General features: G+C 39.9%; 1 protein-coding gene across 2 annotated transcripts in view; it reads left to right on the forward strand.

Moving 5' to 3' along the window:
* Positions 1-232: 232 nt before the first annotated feature.
* GLO1 (glyoxalase I) overlaps positions 233-18,242 on the forward strand; it is a 39,974-nt gene continuing 21,964 nt past the window's right edge. Inside the window, exon 1 of one of the 2 annotated variants that reach the window (XM_037844011.1) lies at positions 233-412. Coding sequence is in view for 1 of the 2 variants with exons in the window: in XM_037844012.1 (XP_037699940.1) it covers positions 9,455-9,535 (81 nt within the window). In the remaining variant the exon portion in view is untranslated. Of the gene's footprint in view, positions 413-9,368; positions 9,536-18,242 lie in introns of those variants that run through there. The other variant, XM_037844012.1, reaches the window with a different exon arrangement.

Consider the following 18,242-nt stretch of genomic DNA (forward strand, 5'->3'; position numbering starts at 1 on the left):
CACCCGCCGGCGCCGGGATTCCGGCCCCCGCCCTCAGCCTATGGAGGCCCGCCCGAGCTGCCGCCCCGCCCCGGGGGAGGTGCTTCGGGCCTCAGCGGCACCGAGGCTCGGCCGTTGGGAGTCAGGGACCTGTTGGAGCCAAGCGCCCCGCGCGGGCCGGGCAGGGAGCGGCTGTCCCGTGGGGTACGGGACGCCACCTGGGGGCACCGGCGTCACTCCGCGTGCTGGGAACTGTGCCACCCAGTAAATAACTCACTCTCGCGAGGCTGGGATAACTGCACTGAGATGAGAAACATTGCTTAGGGGGCTGGGGCGACTGCCCTGCAGCAGCCTGGAAATGGAAATTTGGCGGGAACTGGGGTCCTGAGGAGGATTCCAAGACATGCTTTGAGGAGATTTGGCACGGAAATGCGTAAGCATATAAAATAATGTTTTCTTTGACCTTCACAAGTCCTGAGGATGAGATGGTGTTGTACTTGAGAGCATAAAATGTTTTGTTGACTTAGTTTGCTCAGAAAATTATGACTTGGCAGTAATGTACAGAAAACTGACTTCTCAAAGTTCACTCCCCACCTCTTTCCAGTACAGTACAGTTCTGCTTTTCTGGAATTCCCTGACATGGTGTGACCTTGCCGGTTTTAGTTAGGAGGTGTTCAAGTCAATTTTTGAATGTGGAACATATATCACTCTAAAAATCAATTGAAGCAGACTGGAAAGCCTGTCGATTGAAAAAAACTAGCAACGAATATAAAGCCCACAAGTAAGGCTAAGTAAATGACAAATAAACCTTGGCCCATTCATATTATGAGATACTATGCAGCAATTACACTGCATGAGGTTTCTGGGAGAGGCAGCCACCTTGGGTCCACAGCCTTTTTGCACACCCTAGCACATTCTTGCTGAATTTGGGGGATTGAATCATGTCCCCCACAAAAGACATGTTCACATCTTATTCCTTGTTCCTGGGCATGTGAACCCATTTGTAAATAGGGCCTTTTGAATATGTTATTATTAGTTAAGGTGTAGCCACATTGAATCGAGGTAGGTCTTAATCAGTGTGACTGGAGGTGTCTTTATAAAGAGAGAGACTTCTGACTTAGTAGTAGCCAGAGAGGAGAAAAGGAGATTGCCATGTGACAGAGAATTGCCATCACCAGAATGCTACTAAAACTTCAACGCATGGCCTTGCAGATATCTTGATTTTGGACTTTAGTCTCCAAACTGTGAGCCAATAACTTCTTATTTAAGACCAATTTGTTGTGTGGTATTTGTCATAGCAGCTCTGGCAAACTAAGACACTGAGTAGGCTAAGCTGCAAGAGACAACCATTCTGACCCTGTGACTTCTGTAGCTAGTCATAGTGTAGCTAAGGAACAACTGCTCACTCCCCAGGGGAGCAGTTCTAGCTTATTTACTGCTTTCTACAAAAGAGGCTGTATTTTTAGTCCTTAGCTGCCACATAATCTACTGTATGCATCTGGGCCCATGATGTTGCCCAGTGGAACTTGGGGCCAGGAGAATTGGCTGCTACATGATACTCCTTCTGTTTGTTGTGCTGTAAGTAAGAAACTGTCTCAATCTGATCCACTGAGTCTCATCTACTTTTGGCATTTAACTGAGTTATGGCAGGTTTTCTACTTGCCATTCTTCTCTGTCAGAGGTATATTATATTCTGATGGAGTAACAAAATTATAGTTATATCCCTTAAAGAGTCTTAAATATCTACATATACCTTGACCTACAAATTCCTCTTTTGAAAATACATCCTAAAGATATAATCCTCAATACAGATAGAGCTTTTGTCCTAAAGAGTGTACTATAGTATTAGGCTTGTAGCATTATGATCCATGCAATGGTTCATTAACTCTGACAGAAAACTGTTTTTATGAAATACTGCCAAACGAAAGCACTCCTGAGAATGCCTGAGATGTAGGAAAAGGACACCTTCCACAGAGTTCTCTTGAGGTTTTATAGAAAGAAAATAACACATTTGTGCATATATAAAACATAAGTGGTTAGAAAGTACATACCCTGATAATTAAATGTCCTTCAAAATACAATGAGGGAATGAATGTATAAAAACCATTTAGCACAGTGATACATGACAATGGCTTAATCAATGCTAGCTGTTATTTGTGTTAAAATTCATATTAGTATTAGTTTCTGTCGTGAAGAAAAAATACTGAACTAGTAATCAGGGGACCTGAGTTTTAGTTCTGTGCTACACAATAAATAACTCAACTAATTAGTTTAATAACCCTGATATTGTCAAACTGCTTTAATCCTGAGTGTCCTCTTTTGTAAAATGAAGTGTGGGGGAGAGATTAGACAAATTCTAAATTCCCTTCCAGTTCCAAAAATCAGTTTCAAGCCTCATCAACTGAGAGAAATAAAAAATGTCAAGACAACCAACTGGAAATGTCTAGATGTTATAGCAAATATGCAATTAAAGTGCACAAATTAGCAATATTTGTTATAATTGTCATAACATAGCCACATGATCATATTATCAAATAATTTAAGTAGTCAGCCATCCAAGTAAAATGTGTATAAATATTGAAAAGCTATCTGCTGATCATTCCCTTGAGCTTTACTTCCAGGAGTATCAGCTTGTGCTATAACAGCACATTTATACCCTGTTCAGTTTTCAGTTTTGAAAAATCTACTGCCAATGCAGAAACTCAGAGCACCTGTCAGTATAAACCTAGGCAACTAATAGAATGATGTTTATTAAGGAAAAGAAACCTAACCATAAAAGTGTTTTGAACATATTCTGAGTAAATTTCCTACTAACAAAAAAGAAATAAAAGTATACATCCCTTGTAGTGGATTGAATCATGTTCCCCGAAAAATTCATCCAAGTCCTAACCCCTGGTACCTATGCTTGTGACCTTATTTCTAAACAGGGTCTTTGCAGATGTAATTAAGTTAAGGCTCTAGAGTTAAGATTATCCTGGATTTCGGGTGGGTCCTAAGTCTAAAGACTGATGTCTGTATAAGAGAAAGGAGAGAGAGGTTGGACACATAGAGGCCATGTGAAGATGGTGGCTTATATTGGAATTATGCTATCACAAGCCAAAGAACTCCAGGAGCCATGGGAAGTTTAAAGAGGCAACGGGGCAGAAGGCCCACCCTGTTCAAGTGCTGGGGCAGACTCACCCTTTCCACATATATGTGTGGGTCCAAGAAGAAGTCTTAGATCCAGACCTCAGCTTCCATGGTTTGGTGGTTTGAAGCTGTATGTACGTCCAAAAATTATGTTCTTAAAGCATATCCATTCCTGTGGCTGTAAACCTATTGTAAGTAGGTTTTCATGAGGTTACTTCAATTAAGGCAGGGCCCAGCATGGGTCTTAATCTTCTTTTGGAATTCTTTATAAATGGGGTGAATACAGAGAGAGAGAAAGAGAGAAAGCTATGGATGCAAGAAGTTGAAAGTAACAAAACCCAGAAGAGAAGGGAGAGACCAGCAGATGCTACCATGTGCCTTGCCATGTGACAGAGGAGTCCAGGATCACCAGCATCTTGATGATGCCTTGATTTGGACATTTTTTCTCAGCCTCAAAACTGTAAGCTTCTAAGCTAATAATTTCCCATTGTTAAAGTCAACACATTTTATGGTATCTGCTTGCAGCAGTCTAGCAAACTAAAACACACAGTTCTGACCCTGAAGTGATTTTACCTTCAGTCTGTCCCTTTTAGTCCAGGCTGGCAGTGGTTTCATTCATATGGATCTCACAAAAAACTTGTTGGTTTTCCACGTAGCACAAAGTGGTCTGTTCTGGTTTGCTAATGCTGCCATTATGCAAAATACCAGAAATGGATTGGCTTTTATAAAGGGGGTTTATTTGGTTACAAAGTTACAGTCTTATGGCCATGCAAATGTCCAAACAAAGGCATCAGCAGTAGGGTACCTTCACTGGAGAAAGGCTATTGACATCTGGAAAACCTCTGTTAGCTGGGAAGGCACGTGGCTGGTGTCTGCTAGCCCCCAGGTTGTATTTCAAAATGGTGTTCAGCTTCCAACGGCCTTCTGGTATATTAACCAGCCACAAATGTCCTTGCAGTAATGGTTAGGCCATGCTTGCTTGACCAAACACCTGGACACCATCACGTGGTCAAGTTGACACATGAACCTACCCATCACAGGGTCCAAACCATGAGAGTAAGGAACTTTCCACAAATTCTTCCTGGATAACTGCATTTCCAATCCTGACTTGCAATGAAATGGCTGACTGGATCCATGTTCAGTTAAACCCTCACATGGAGCACTATTCTCTGCAGACTCACTTTCCGGAAACTCAATTTTTCAAACCGCCAATTTCTGGTTTCTTTGTGCCCAGGAGTTCAGTTCTCAGCGTACCCCTTTTCTCTTGCATTTTACTATCAGCTGCAAAGAGAAACTGGGCTGCACTTTCCACATTTAGCTTGGAAATTGCCTCAGCTAAATATCCAAGTTCTTCACTTTGAAGTTTTGCCTTCCATCCGATATCAGAACTCAATTTTGCCAAGTTCTCTGGCACTTTAAAACAAAGAATCCCTTTCCTCCAGTTTCCAATAAATATTCTTAATTTCCTTTTAAGGCCTCATGGGAAGTAACTTCAGCATCCATAACTCTACCAACAGTCTCTTCAAAGCAATCTTGGCCTTTTCTATCAAACGCATCACAATTTTTCCAGCCTCTACCCATTACCCAATTCCAAAGCTGTTTCCACATTTTTTGGTATTTGCAATAGCAGCATCCCACTCTCCTGGTACCAAAATTCAGTTTAGTTTCCTAGGTTTCTTAAGCAATTACCATGAAATGGTTAGGCTTAAACAACTGTAACTTATTAGCTTATGATTTTGAGACCAAGAGAATGTCCAAATCAATGCATCACTAAGGCAATGCTTTCTCCCCAAGACAGTGGCTTTCTGGGGCTGGCTGCTGGGGACCCTTGGTCCTCAGCTTGTCACATGGCAAGGCACCTGGTGGTGTCTCCTGGTCTCTCCCTTCTCTTGTGGGTTCCATTGATTTCGGTTTCTGGATACTCTGTTGTGGCTTTCTTTCTCTATCTTTATTCATTCTGTTTATAAAAGCCTCCAATAATAGGATTATGAACCACCCTGATTGGGCTGAGCCATACACACTTTAAGTGAAATAACCACATCCTACTTAAAATGGGTTCTCACCCATAAGAATGGATTAAATTTAAGACTGTGTTTTTCTTGGATACATACAGCTTCAAACCATCACAGGTCCTTACTACTTTTTAGTTTTTAAATAAATGTATTATATAATATATAAGAAATATATAAAGAGGTATAAAGAAAATAGAATTATCTGTCTACCCAAATATCCAGCTTAAGTTATGGAACAGTGTCAACACAGTTAAAATCTTTGGTTTATTTTCCCTATTTATTTCCCCTCCTTCTCTGTTAAGAGGAAATAACATCCCTGAATTTGAAAATTTTAATTCCCAGGCTTTTCCTCATACCATTACCAGATCTGTATTTAGCCCTAAGCAAAATATTATATTGTTTCCCACATTTCAAAATTTTACAAAAGTGGAATCACACCATATATATTCTTCTACAAGTTTTATTTCATTTTTACTTGTGAGGTTTATCCATGTTAGAATGTGTACCACTGTCCTTTCCTTTTCATTTATGTATAGTATTCCACTGTATCAAAAGAACACAATCCATTTTTTGTGGTTTTGGATATTTGGAGTTTTTCCAAATTTTTGCTATTCAAACAATGCAATTATAAATATTATACCTGTCTCCTAGAGCACAGGACAATAATTCTCAAGGATATATACATAGTAGTGCATCCTAGGATGTGCTATTCTCAACTTCATTAAATACTGCCAAATTATTTTCCAAAGATTTTATAATAATTTATTTTTCCACCAGTAAATGTATATTAAGTTCAGGTGTTCCACATCCACACCAATACTTTCTAATGACAATGTCAATCTGAAGAGTGTAAAAAGACCCTTGTTTTTGTATTGAATTGCATTGTCCTATTTACTAGTGAGATAAATTTTTAAAATATATGTATTAGACATTTGTGTTTTCTCTTTTGTAAATTTCCTATTCTTCTCTTTTGGGTTTTTTTTCCTGTTGGGTTGTCTATCGTTTTTTCATTGATTTGTAAGAGTTTTTACATATTCTGGATACTGAGATACTGATCCTTTGTTGCCTATGTATATTATCCATGTCTTCTCCCAGTTTATGGATTGTCTTTTCACTTTTTATGAAGAGAACTTTTTTTTCCTTTTATATTTTGTGTTGTTACATCTCATTAAGTCATTTCTACCATGAATTCATAAGGATATTCTCCCATATTTTATTATTTAAGTTTTAAATTTTTGCCTTTTCACATTTATATCTTCAGTCCACTTGGACTTCAATTTTCCTTCTAGCACTGTTCACTGAAAATTTCATCCTTACCCCATTGATATGTGGTACTAATCTTAATATATTAAGTTTCAGATATATATATATATATATATATATACACACACACACACACAGATATACATATCTGTATAAGTTATCTGTTGCTGCGTAACAAATTACCCCAAAGTTTAGTGGCTGAAAACAACAAATATTTATTATCTCACAGTTTCTTTAGATTAGGAATCCTGGCATGGACTAGCTGGATAGTTCTGACTCAGGGCCCCTCATGAGGCTAAAATCAAGGCATCAGCCAGCACTGCAGTCATCTCAAGGGTCTCCTGGGAAAGGACTCACTTCCAAGCTTACCCATGTGGCTGTGGGTGGGCCTCAGGTCTTCATTGGCTATTGGCCAGAAACATCAGTTCCTTGCCACATGAGTCTCTCCATAGCGTTGCTCACAATGTGGCAGCTTGCTTCCCCTCTGAGTGAGGAAATGGAGAAAAAGAGGGTAAGAGAACTCCCAAGATAGCAATCACTGTCTTTTTATCATCTGATCTCAGAAGGGACTTCCCATCAGTTATGCCATATTCTATTCATTAGAAAACAGTCACTATATCCAGAAGAGCACAAATACCAGGAGATGGGGATCATTGGCAACCATCTTAGACCTGCATACATCAATCTGTTTTCATCTTTCTATTGGCCTATACTTGTACCACTACCACACTGTCTTGATTACTATAGCTTTATATTGTCTTGTTACCTGGTAGGGTAGGTAACCCTACTTAATTATTCTTCAAATACAGCTTGCCTATTTTGGGCCCTGTTGTGGGTTGAATTGTGTACCCCAAAAAGGTATGTTGAAGTCCTAACCCCCAATACCTGTAAATGTGAGCTTATGTGGAAACAGTATCTTTGCAGATGTTGTCAAGTTATGGTGAAGTCATAATTGATTAGGGTGGGCCCTAAATCCAGTGACTGGTGTCCTTATAAGGAGAGAGAGATTTGTAAACATGCAGATAAACAAGGAGAAAAATCTATGGGAAGAAAGAGGGAGAAACTGGAGTTATGCTTCCACAAGCCAAGGCTTGCCAAGGATTGCTGACAACCACCAGAAGCCAGGAAGAGGCAAAGGGAGGATTCTTCCTTAACGCCTTTGAAGGGAACTGACACCTTAATTTTAGACTTCTAGACACCAGAACTGTGAGAGAATAAATTTCTATTGTTTTAAGCCACCCAGCTTGCTGTACTTGGTTATGGTAACCCTAGGAAACTAAAAAAGGCCCTGAATTCTAGAATAAGCTTATTCAGTTCATTTTAAAATTCTGTCAGGATTTTTGTTGGAATTGCATTACATTAATGAATTAATTTGTAAATGAACCGATATTTTATGGGATCAAATCATCCTATCCATTTATGTGGTTTATCTCGCAGATATTCCGAAAAATTCACTAGAAGAGTCAGAGAGAAAAAAAGACAGTTTGGAGTGTCTTTCAGTTTGTCCCAGACAAATTTCTTCTGTCTGGACTTCTTATGTGAGAATTCAGTGGTAATGCCTAATGTATGAAGGGTCTGTGTATTGCCTTTATTCCTGAGTTTAACAGTTTTAAGGTCTATCTCAATGTTGAAGTTCTAAAGTTGTAATACATTGAGTTTTCATGAAATATTTCTCAATAAATTAGTACTAGGTATGTACAAAACTTCTGTTTTTGTCCACCTTTTTGCAGTGGATGTTTATGGTTCATGTTGCCCAGCAACCCTTCCTACTTAAAAAAACAGATCTCCTTTTCTTTTGGGAAACTGCTTCTCCCCTACTCCAGCCAGATTCTTCTAATCCAGGCTAATCACAGTGCCCTGACCAAAGGAGAAAGTGCAGGTCAGGCCGGTTATAGCTCCCACCTGGATCTTATCAAACTGGAATTCAAGAAAGAGGTTCACTCCTCTAGTAAGGGGCTGACAGCTGTTAAAAGCCAAGTGTGTCTGACAAAATTAAATTGAAGAGAGAAGATGAGAGGAGAAATGGAGATGACATGCTGGTGGCCAGTTGGATGGTGCCAGATGTATACCTATCCTGCTTCAGTTTGGTTAGATGAGCCAATAAACTGATTTTGCCCAATGTCTGGCAACCCCAAATCCTGACATCCATTTCTCTTTTTGAAAATTTACACACACTCTTCTATTCATTTAGGTATTCTGTCAAATCTCATTCCTCATTCATTTTATTAAGGTCCTTTCCTAAATTATACTTATACCAGTTATTACAATTTATTCTTTTAACAATGGGAAGCATTTATTGACTATCTTCTATGTGCCAGGCATTGAAGACAAAGTAATGACTAAGCCTTCCAGTGAACACAATTAAAATTTGTGCCTTAGCAAAATTAATGTTAAAAATACTGCAAGTTATGGACGTTTAGATCATAAAATAGTCAAAGCATGACCTAAATCTCACTTAATCCTCACCAATATCCTGTAAGAAACCTCAGAGAGCCTCAATAACTAGTCTAAGCTTATAGATCTAATAAATAGTGGAACCAAAACTTGAACCTAGGTTTTTGACTGAGCCGGAGTTATTTTAATTAATCCCGTACTCCTTACACTGAGAATACTTTGTATTCTTACAATTTAAAAAAGAATAACTACCAGTTTTCACTTTCTACTAGATTCCTAAATTCTGACCAATTTTCTGAGGTATGGGTGATTACCAAACTCAATAGGTAAACAGAGACAAAACTGGATCATCAACTAAGAGAAACCGCGCTTTCCAGCGGCAAGGCCTTGTTTTCTTTAATTACTTAAAAAAAAAAAAGTGCCTGCCCCCATCATGCGCAAGTAACTGTGGGAGTTGTGGTCTGTTCGTAGAGCCCTTGCGGCCGGAGACGCTGAGGCACCGAGAGCCAATCAACGAAGAGCCAATTTGCTCTCCGCACAGCGATTGGCCAGAATTCAGAGGGCCCCCGCCCTGCGACGCTGTCGTGCTGTTGCTAGTAGAGGCAGTCCCAAGGTTCGAGAGTCGTGTTGGTAGCTTCTTCGTTCCCGCGTCCTCTTTGAGATACAGCAGTGCGTCTATGGCAGAACCGCAGCCCGCAGCCGGCCTTACCGACGAGGCTGCCCTCAGTTGCTGCTCCGATGCGGACCCCAGCACCAAGGTGGGCGTCGGGTCTGATTGCCCGGCCTTGGGGCCCCTAGTGGCGCGGCGGTGGCCTTTGGAGGGAGCGGATCCCCGGGCTCAACTGGTCCCGGCCTGGGTTGGATTCGAACCCCATCTGGCTGCCGCTGCAGGTCCGACCGTCTTTGGCGGACGGGAGTAGTCTATGAAGAGGGTTAATCCCGTCTGATGGGGGAATCCGTGGTGTCCGTGATGAATCAAGGGGTTCCACTTTTTCAGGTTGTTTCAAAGGCCTGCGACTTTACCCGCATTAACTTTATTTTGGGACGGTAGCTGGAAACCACAGCTAACTCAGGGCCAGGCTTCTTTACGTAGACTTGCGCGTTCCCGAAGTCAATTGCCAAGGCTCATAAGAAGAGCAATTGTAGAACTCCCAGTCGAAGGTCCAAAGGTTCCTGTCCCTGCCGGTCCCTCTCGATCATTTTATATAACTGCCCTGGCTCCAAACTAATTTGATCGCTCCGATTTTAACCGCGCCCAGGATTTCCATTTGCTTGGCTTTTGCTGCTGCTCACGACCACACTTTTACCCTCACTGTGCGTGGTGGCCCCCAGGAGAAATTACAGAATCATGGAGTTTACATCTGGAGGGAATCTTAGAAATTCCTTCTCCGACCCTCTCGTTTTACAGCTGAGATCCAGTAAGAGGAATGACTTGTTGCACATGGAGGCATTCACCTCTCCAGCTTTGCTTAACATGTCAGTACTGAGTCAGTGTAGCTCAATTAGGTGTGGTGCCTTGGTGCGTTGTCAGAAGCTGCTCGGGGAGTTTATTCTAGGGTACTCATTACTGTTGGCAAATGCCTTTATTTATTCACTAACTGCATAGTGAGCTCCTTGAAGACTGAATATATGTTTAGAGGGACAGATGGTCCATGACTTTGGTCTCTGCTTACCCTTTGCCTTCAGGGTGAAGAGTTGGACACTTGGGATTGCTTAAGCTTTTGACTAGCACCTGGTACTTAGCTTAGGAACAACGTTAGTTACTGCAAAAGTGGGGAAGGGGAGACTATATATTTCCTCTCACTCTTATCTCACTCATATACACCCCCCTAATGTTAATACCTAGTTATTTCGCCTAATATAAATTGAGTCATTCAGTGTAAAACAGTTTCCCAGATAACTGGGAGTTTTATGTACTAGGATATTTAAAAAGAAAGACTGACTTCAGGGAGAGCTTTATAAAATTTATTAATATGCTTCCTTGCATTCCTAATTTATACCACACATTAAATGAATTTCTCTTGATAATTTAGAGTAATCAGTTTTTGAGATCAGTAATTTTTGGCCCTGGAAGTATGATTTGGGGAACATGAAGTGGCATACATAAGAGCTGATACATATTGAATGTGTTAGGCCTTGGGTTGATGTTTTAAGTACATTATTTAATTTAGTCCTTACAACAACCCTATTGGGAAGGCATAATTATTATCCCCACTTTACAAATAAGGCACACAAGTGTTGAGTAACTTGCCTAGGGAGGAGCCCATACTCCCAACTTCCACCCTAATTTTGCTCCTAGGGTACTGATTCGGGCAGTAATTCTGGAATTTGCCGTGAAGGAAAAGAAAAAACCCAAATGAATTAAATTTAACTGATCAATGATTGCCTGCTATATGTAAAGATTGTGGTAGGTACTTTGAGGAACACTTGGATGAACAAGACAAGGTCCCCTCCTGTCTTTGCTTACCAGACTATCATAAATACCACACACTGGGTTGACTTAAGTTAAACAATGGAAATTTATTGGTTGACAGTTTTGAGGCTAGGAGAAGTCCAAGATCTAAATGTTGGCAAGGTTTGGTTTCTTTCCAAACACTGGAGGATTTTCGTGCTGGCTGCAGACAATTCTTGGGTTTCCTTGGCTTTCTCATCACATGATGATATCCTCTCTTTTTTCTTCTGGGTTCCCTCTCACTTCCTACTTCTGGCTACTTCCTGTGGCTTTCTCTTTATAAAGCTTCCAGTAATCCCGATTAAGACCCACACTCATTCAGTTGGGCCCCACCTTAATTAAAAATAACACATGTTTACAGTGGGTTCACACCCACAGAAGTGCAGATTAAGATTAAGAACATGTTTATGTTGGGGCACATAATTCAATCTACCACACCTCTCTTTCCTATATATATATATATATATATATATATATATATACATATATATATATATATATATACACAAACTCTAACATAAGATGGAACTGGGATTAATATGCTATTATAAAAAACCCCGGGAGCACAGAAGATGTAGAAGTTTTTGAAGGTAGCAGGTATGTCATGATAAAAGCACAAAGCATTTGGAGTCTGAAGACTTGCATGTGAATTCCCAGCTCTGTCATTTTGGCAGGGCAGTTGGTTATCGGAGTTTGTGAAGGGGGCATAAAATACTCAGCTGCTATGAGAATGAATAGATAAAATCGATCAATACCCTGTAATCTGTAAAGAGTGATATAATTCAAGATTGTTGTTCAACTGTAAGGATCAAAGTCCAACTGTGGGATTGTGTCTTGAAAGATGAGTGGGATTCCAGCAGACGGACATACAGGGGAGGATATTCTAAATGGAGGAAACATCTGAACCAAAATGTGGCGGGATAGCAAAAAGATGCAGTATATGGCATGTCCCTGGAGAGTTGAATTTTATGTTTTTGGTTGAAATTCAGTATGTAAGCAGTGGAGAAATGGTGGAGAAGGTTTGAATGGTAGGTTGGAGCCAGATTATGGAGAGCTTTGAAAGTCAAATCCAATTTCTAATGAATTTGGGCTTTATATAGGTAGTGGGGAACCATTTAGGATTTCAAAGCTTTCTATAAAGTAGAGTGGAGGGATCCAATCTACTTTAGCAAGCCTGGAGGTGATGAGGGCACTTAGAAGGCACTTCCAGAAGGTGAGATAAAGTGATGAGGGCCTGGTTTGGAAAGGAGAGAGCAGCATGGTGGAAAGTCAGCCTGCTTGTTGATCATTTGCATCTTTGTCATAAAGGCAGACTGAAGAATACATAGCTGCACCACATCTTGGACAGTCTTACTTGGCTGACTTTTCCTTCAAAAGGCCAAATATTCCTTCTCCCAAGTGGTAATCTCCTGAAGATCATTCTTTTTACTATCTCCACTGTGTCCTTTATTCTCAGTGGTGCTACTGTTTCTAATTTACCACTACCATTGTCTTCCTTCATATCATTCTGTTTCTCTTGAAACAAATTTGTTCATGAACTAATCCCCAGAATTTCAAGAAATAGCACACAAGTGCTTTAGGAATGGGTTACTCTTTTTGGAGTCTGGCAGACTGGATTATGTATCCCAGAGAAACATGTTCTTAATCTTTTTTTTTTTTTTTTTTTTAAGTGGGTTGTAGTCACTTCCCCTAATAACTAGTGTTGTTGAGCATCTTTTCGTGTGCTTTTGACCATTTATATATCTTCCTTGGAGAAATGTCTATTCAGGCCCCTTGCCCATCTTTCAGTTGGGCTACTTGTCTTTCTATCGAGTAGCAAGAGTTCTCTATACATTCTGGATATAAATCTATTATCAGATAAATGATTTGCAAATATGTACACCCAGTCTGTGGGTTGTCTTTTTACTTTCTTGATGGTGTTGTTTGAAGCACAAAAGTTTTCAGTTTTGATGAAGTTCAGTTTGATGAAGTTTAAAATCTTCTGTATATTATTTTTGCAGCTTTTGTGTACATCTAAAATTATTTAAAATTTAAAATTATTTATAAACATGGCACAAAGTTTATAAGCTGTGCACTATACCACCAACAGAGGGTAGAAATGGAAATTTTTATTTTCTACTCTACACAATTCTATTTCTTTTCTTTCTCCAGACTATACAAATAATGCAAATTCATTGTGGAAATTTTGGAAATTAAAATCACTACTAAATCCACTAGCCAGAGATAAGCATCATTATCATTGAGGTTTAAATTCTTACCCAAATGTAAAAACATTTATAAAAACAAAGGTCACGTGTTCTTTGGTGGGAGAGCCATGTAAACAAGGTGGGGAAGGATGGTGCTGGATTGACAGGAATTTGTGTTGTAAGGATGTGACTCTGAGAAGAGGTGCTCAGCCTGGGCCATTTAGGGAGTGATACTTGAGCTGGCTTTAAAAGGTTAGTGCTGACTCTGCTTTAGGGGAAAGAAGGAGGGAGCTTTCCAGACAGCAGCAGGAATGAAGGCATGCCTGTGGGCCAGTGATGGAAATCCCTTATCCATGTTCTTAATCTTAATCCATTCCTGTGGGTGTGAACCCATTGTAAAAGGGCCCTTTGGAAGATGATATTTTTAGTTATGGGGTGGCCAACTGAATCAGGTTGGGTTTTAATTTGGATTACTGGAATCCTTTATAAACAGAATGAAATTCAGACATAAAGAGAGAAAGCCACATGGAGGAGAAGAAGCTGAAAGTCAACGGAATCTGTGAGAGAAAGGATAAGACAGTGCCATGTGCATTGCTGTGTGACAGAAAAGCCAAGTACTTGGGGATTGTAGGCAGCCAGCCCTAGAATGTCACAGTCATCAGGGAGAAAGCATCACCTTGCTGACACCTTGATTTTGTACTTTTAGCCTCAAAACTGTGAGCCAATAAATTCTTGTTTAAGCCAACCCATTGTATGGTATTTGTTTTAGCATCTGGGAAACTAAGCCTTTTAAAAATTTTTTTATTCATTCAAAAATGTTTATTGAGCACCTAGGCACAATGCTAGGTGCTGGGGGATACAATGGTGAGCAGATAGTCGAGATCCCAGCTCTTAACAGAATAAGAAAATGGCAACAGGGTACAATTTGAACAGAATTCTGGGCCTGGATGATTTTGCAAAGTTTAATTATATTGACATCCCGTAGAAAACTGACCTCCTCCCAGCTTGATACAGAGCAGCTCCCCCAACCCCCAGCCCTGTTTTTATTTTGCCTGTTTTATATATTAGTTTTCCACTGAAGACATTGTTTGGAAAAAAAAGGAGTTCCACTCCTTAAAAAACAGCAAAAACTATGTTGCTATGGAGTAACTTTTTTCTTCATTTGACAAGCATCTATTACTATATGTTTAGCTCTGTGCCAAGGATAGACATTAGGCGAGGTGCATTGGATACTGAGATAAAACACAATCCTTACCCTCAAGGATGACTGTCTGTCTAATAGGGGCAATAAAAATAATATATATAGATATATATTATAATATGGGGCTCCTGTCGCATCTGAAGGGTTGGGGTCATAGAAAAATGTCAGTGTTGGTGACCCTTGAGCTGAGTCTTGCTAAATAAGGAGGGAGGTAGTCAGGTAGCATTGGATGCAGGCTAGGGGGAAGAGGGCATGGAAGGGAAGAAAGAAGAACAACAATGGCTAGATGGTGGTTTGCTATACTAGGAAGAGAGAATCATAGTATATATAAAGGCATGATGATGCCAGAGGACTGATGCAGGTACATTCAGGGCAGTGGGGGTGGAGTGGGGGGTGGTACACAGAACCACCATTGGATGCTCAAAGAAATAAGAGAACTATTATATTCATTTGTTTATCTCACCTTATAAAGATTTACATTTGGTAAGTATATTTTATAATATATAATATATATTGGTACATTTATATGTGTATAAAATTAAAATAAATATACATTTAATGGGGGGAAGCATGCTTTTTTTTAACTGATAAGGTACAAAATAAAAAATGTTTCTGATGACCAATTTAGGGGAATAGTTACAAAATATGAAGTTAGAGAAGCTTGCACTGACCATATGTGCTTGCTTTGGGGACTTTTTCCCAAGAGTGGAAAGGAGACACTGAAGGATTGGTTTTTAACCCAGAAATGACACAATTCAGTTATTATTGAAAGATCACTCTGATAGCACTGAAGAGGATGGATTGCATTCAGGTAGGCCTGCAAGGAACAGATACCAGGAAAGCTATGACAAATCTAGGCAGGAGCGTGAGCAAGGAAGTGATTATTAGGAAAGCAAGGAGGAGAAAGATTCCACAGGAATTTAAGCAGTGAGGTCAGTAGTATGCTTGGATTGGATTGGGGAAGAGGTGATGAGGGACGACTCAAGGAAGGTATCCAGGAGTCTGACGTGAACTAACAAGGGATAGTAGAGGCCTTCATCTATTCATTTTGGCTGTGGTGGTTTTGATAGTTTGACCCAAGTGGAAATGAGAAGTAAACAGTTGGAGATGTAAATCCAGAGCAGAGATTTGAGGCATGGGCTGAGGAATTCAGATTTAGGGATCAAAAGCAATAGTTGGTAGTGGAAACTTGGTGTATTTTATAATAACTATAGCAAGAGTCATAATATGCTAAGTATGCTTGTTCCATTTACTTTCCCATGTTGAATGGAACTATAATTACCCCCAATTTAAAGATATGGAGACTGAGGTTCAAAGAAGGTAATGATTTACTCAAGGTCACAGTGGTAGAGCCAGCATTTGAACCATATTGCCTCTCAAGGATTATTTTTTTCATACTTGTGTGTTTGCTTTATTCTCCCTCTGTGTGAGAATTGAAAGACTTCATGATACTGAGTGCTTCTAGGATTTTCCTATTTCTCTTTTCTTTTGCAAGAGTAGATTGACTTACGAAGGAAGCTTAGTAAGCTTACCAAGAGTAGTGCTTTCATATAGTGAGTAATTTTTAAAATTAAAAATGTTTCCTTTGCACCTGCTAGCTATTTGTGTCTCCCTTATCTATGGGGTAAATACACTTGAAGTAGTCCATTGGCTGGTGAGCTATAGAGTGAGAAGGGAAAAACTTCAGGAAACCCATTTAGATAAGATAGAATAAATAGAAATGGAGTAGCTGAATTATTTTCTGGAGCAATCCATCTGTGCCGGTCAGAAGCTGTTATGGACCCCAGGAGAGCCATGTTCTTTTATTCCAATCTTCTGGGACTTTTGATTAGATTATTTCCATGGAGATATGACTGCACCCATTCAGGGTGGGTCTTGATTAGATCAATGGAGTCATTAAGAGAGCTGAGAGCCCACACAGACGCAGATGCTTGGAGACGCCCAGAGTTTGCCCTGGAGAAGCTAAGAGAGCACCTCCAGATGCTTAGAAACACCCTGGGAGAACAAGCAAGGATGCGCAGAGGCTGAGAGAGAGAAGCTAAGAGAGACAGAAGCCCAGAGACATTTTGGAGAAAGCCATTTTGAAACTAGGACCCAGGAGCAAAGGATCAGCAGACACCAACCATGTGCCTTCCCAGCTGACAGAGGTGTTGGCCTTTCTTTAGTGAAGCTGTCCTGTTGTTGATGCCTTAGTTTGGACAGTTTTATAGCCTTAGAACTGTAAATTTGTAACCTAATAAATCCCCTTTATAAAAGCCAATCCATTTCTGATATTTTGCATAATGGCTGTTTTAGCAAACCAGAAAACTGTCGTATTTTGATATAGGCTGAGTCAGGAAAGTAACACTAGAAGGAGGAAGATAGTTTTTAAAAAAGGATCATATCACATTGTATATCAACCATTTGCTCTTGTGGACATAGTAAAACAATGTTATTCCCCTCAGATATACTTGTATTTCCAAAGTGATCTTTCACTGAAGGCAATTGAAAGGCCGATTTTAAAAAGTCAGAAAAGAAAAACGTTATCTATTTTTGTTTTATTAGTTATGACACCTAGAGGTAAAGCATTAAACCCTTTCCCCTTTCACATGAGAATTTGACTTTTGGTTAACCCTCTAGCTCTGTTTCCCAGGAAACAGATAAAAATGGTGTGTTGTTACTAGGCAACATTGCTTTTGGTAAAATTAACTTGATTGGAGAATTGCCTCTGGACAGTTTTATATAGGAAGCCATAGCTTTGGGCTTCTCTGCGTGCAGTGACTCTTGTAACTGTCCTTTGTGGAGATTCTGGAAGCTATGCCTGTGGAAATCCTACAAGATACTAGCTCCTGTGGAGCATAGGGCTTATACACCAGGGCAGTTATCACTCCTACCCATTGTGGATCTTCTCCCTCACCTGAGTTATATAGTATAAATTCTTGTAAGGACTTCCAATGAAGAGTATCTAATGCTGCTCTCTTGGCAGTCTTTTTGAGTAAACTGGTGCCATATATGGTCTATGATAGTCTTGAGAGTCTTGAGTGTTTAGTAGAGCCTTAGGAAGACCCCCCTCCTGAGGTGATGCAAAACGTTTGAAAGTTCATTGGAACAGAGAGTTGATGGCCTCCAAAGGGAATTGGCAGCACAGTCATTAAGGACCAAATATAACAGTTTAGGCCAAGGCAATTTAAAAATTTTTTAGAGGTTGGTGAAGACGAGTTTGAAAATTATATCTTTTCAAGACTGAAGGTAATAGGGGCATGCAGATTTTGATTTTGAGTAAGATGTAATATCTTACAAAGCTTCTTAGTAACAGTTCTGTATCTTCACTAGAGAGAGAATTTGGGGTTTCCAGGTAGAAAACACAAAGTCAGGCAACTTTTTATTCCATTGTTATGGTTACTGACTAGTTTGGTTTATCATGAAAACACACATAGTGACAAAACATACTCATATCCCATTGCTGGGGGCAATTATATAAAATCTATTTGGAGACTTCTGCTTCCAGGAAGATGGATTGTGTGTTCCTCCTGTTGAGTCACTATATTCCTCCTGTTAAGTACAATTAAAATCCCTGGACATAATATATAAAACAAACATAAGAAGACTCTGAAAGATAGAGAGAAGAAGGCAGACTGACTAGGGAC

The sequence above is a fragment of the Choloepus didactylus genome, chromosome 7 (genome assembly GCF_015220235.1).
Source record: "Choloepus didactylus isolate mChoDid1 chromosome 7, mChoDid1.pri, whole genome shotgun sequence".
Taxonomy (NCBI): domain Eukaryota; kingdom Metazoa; phylum Chordata; class Mammalia; order Pilosa; family Megalonychidae; genus Choloepus; species Choloepus didactylus.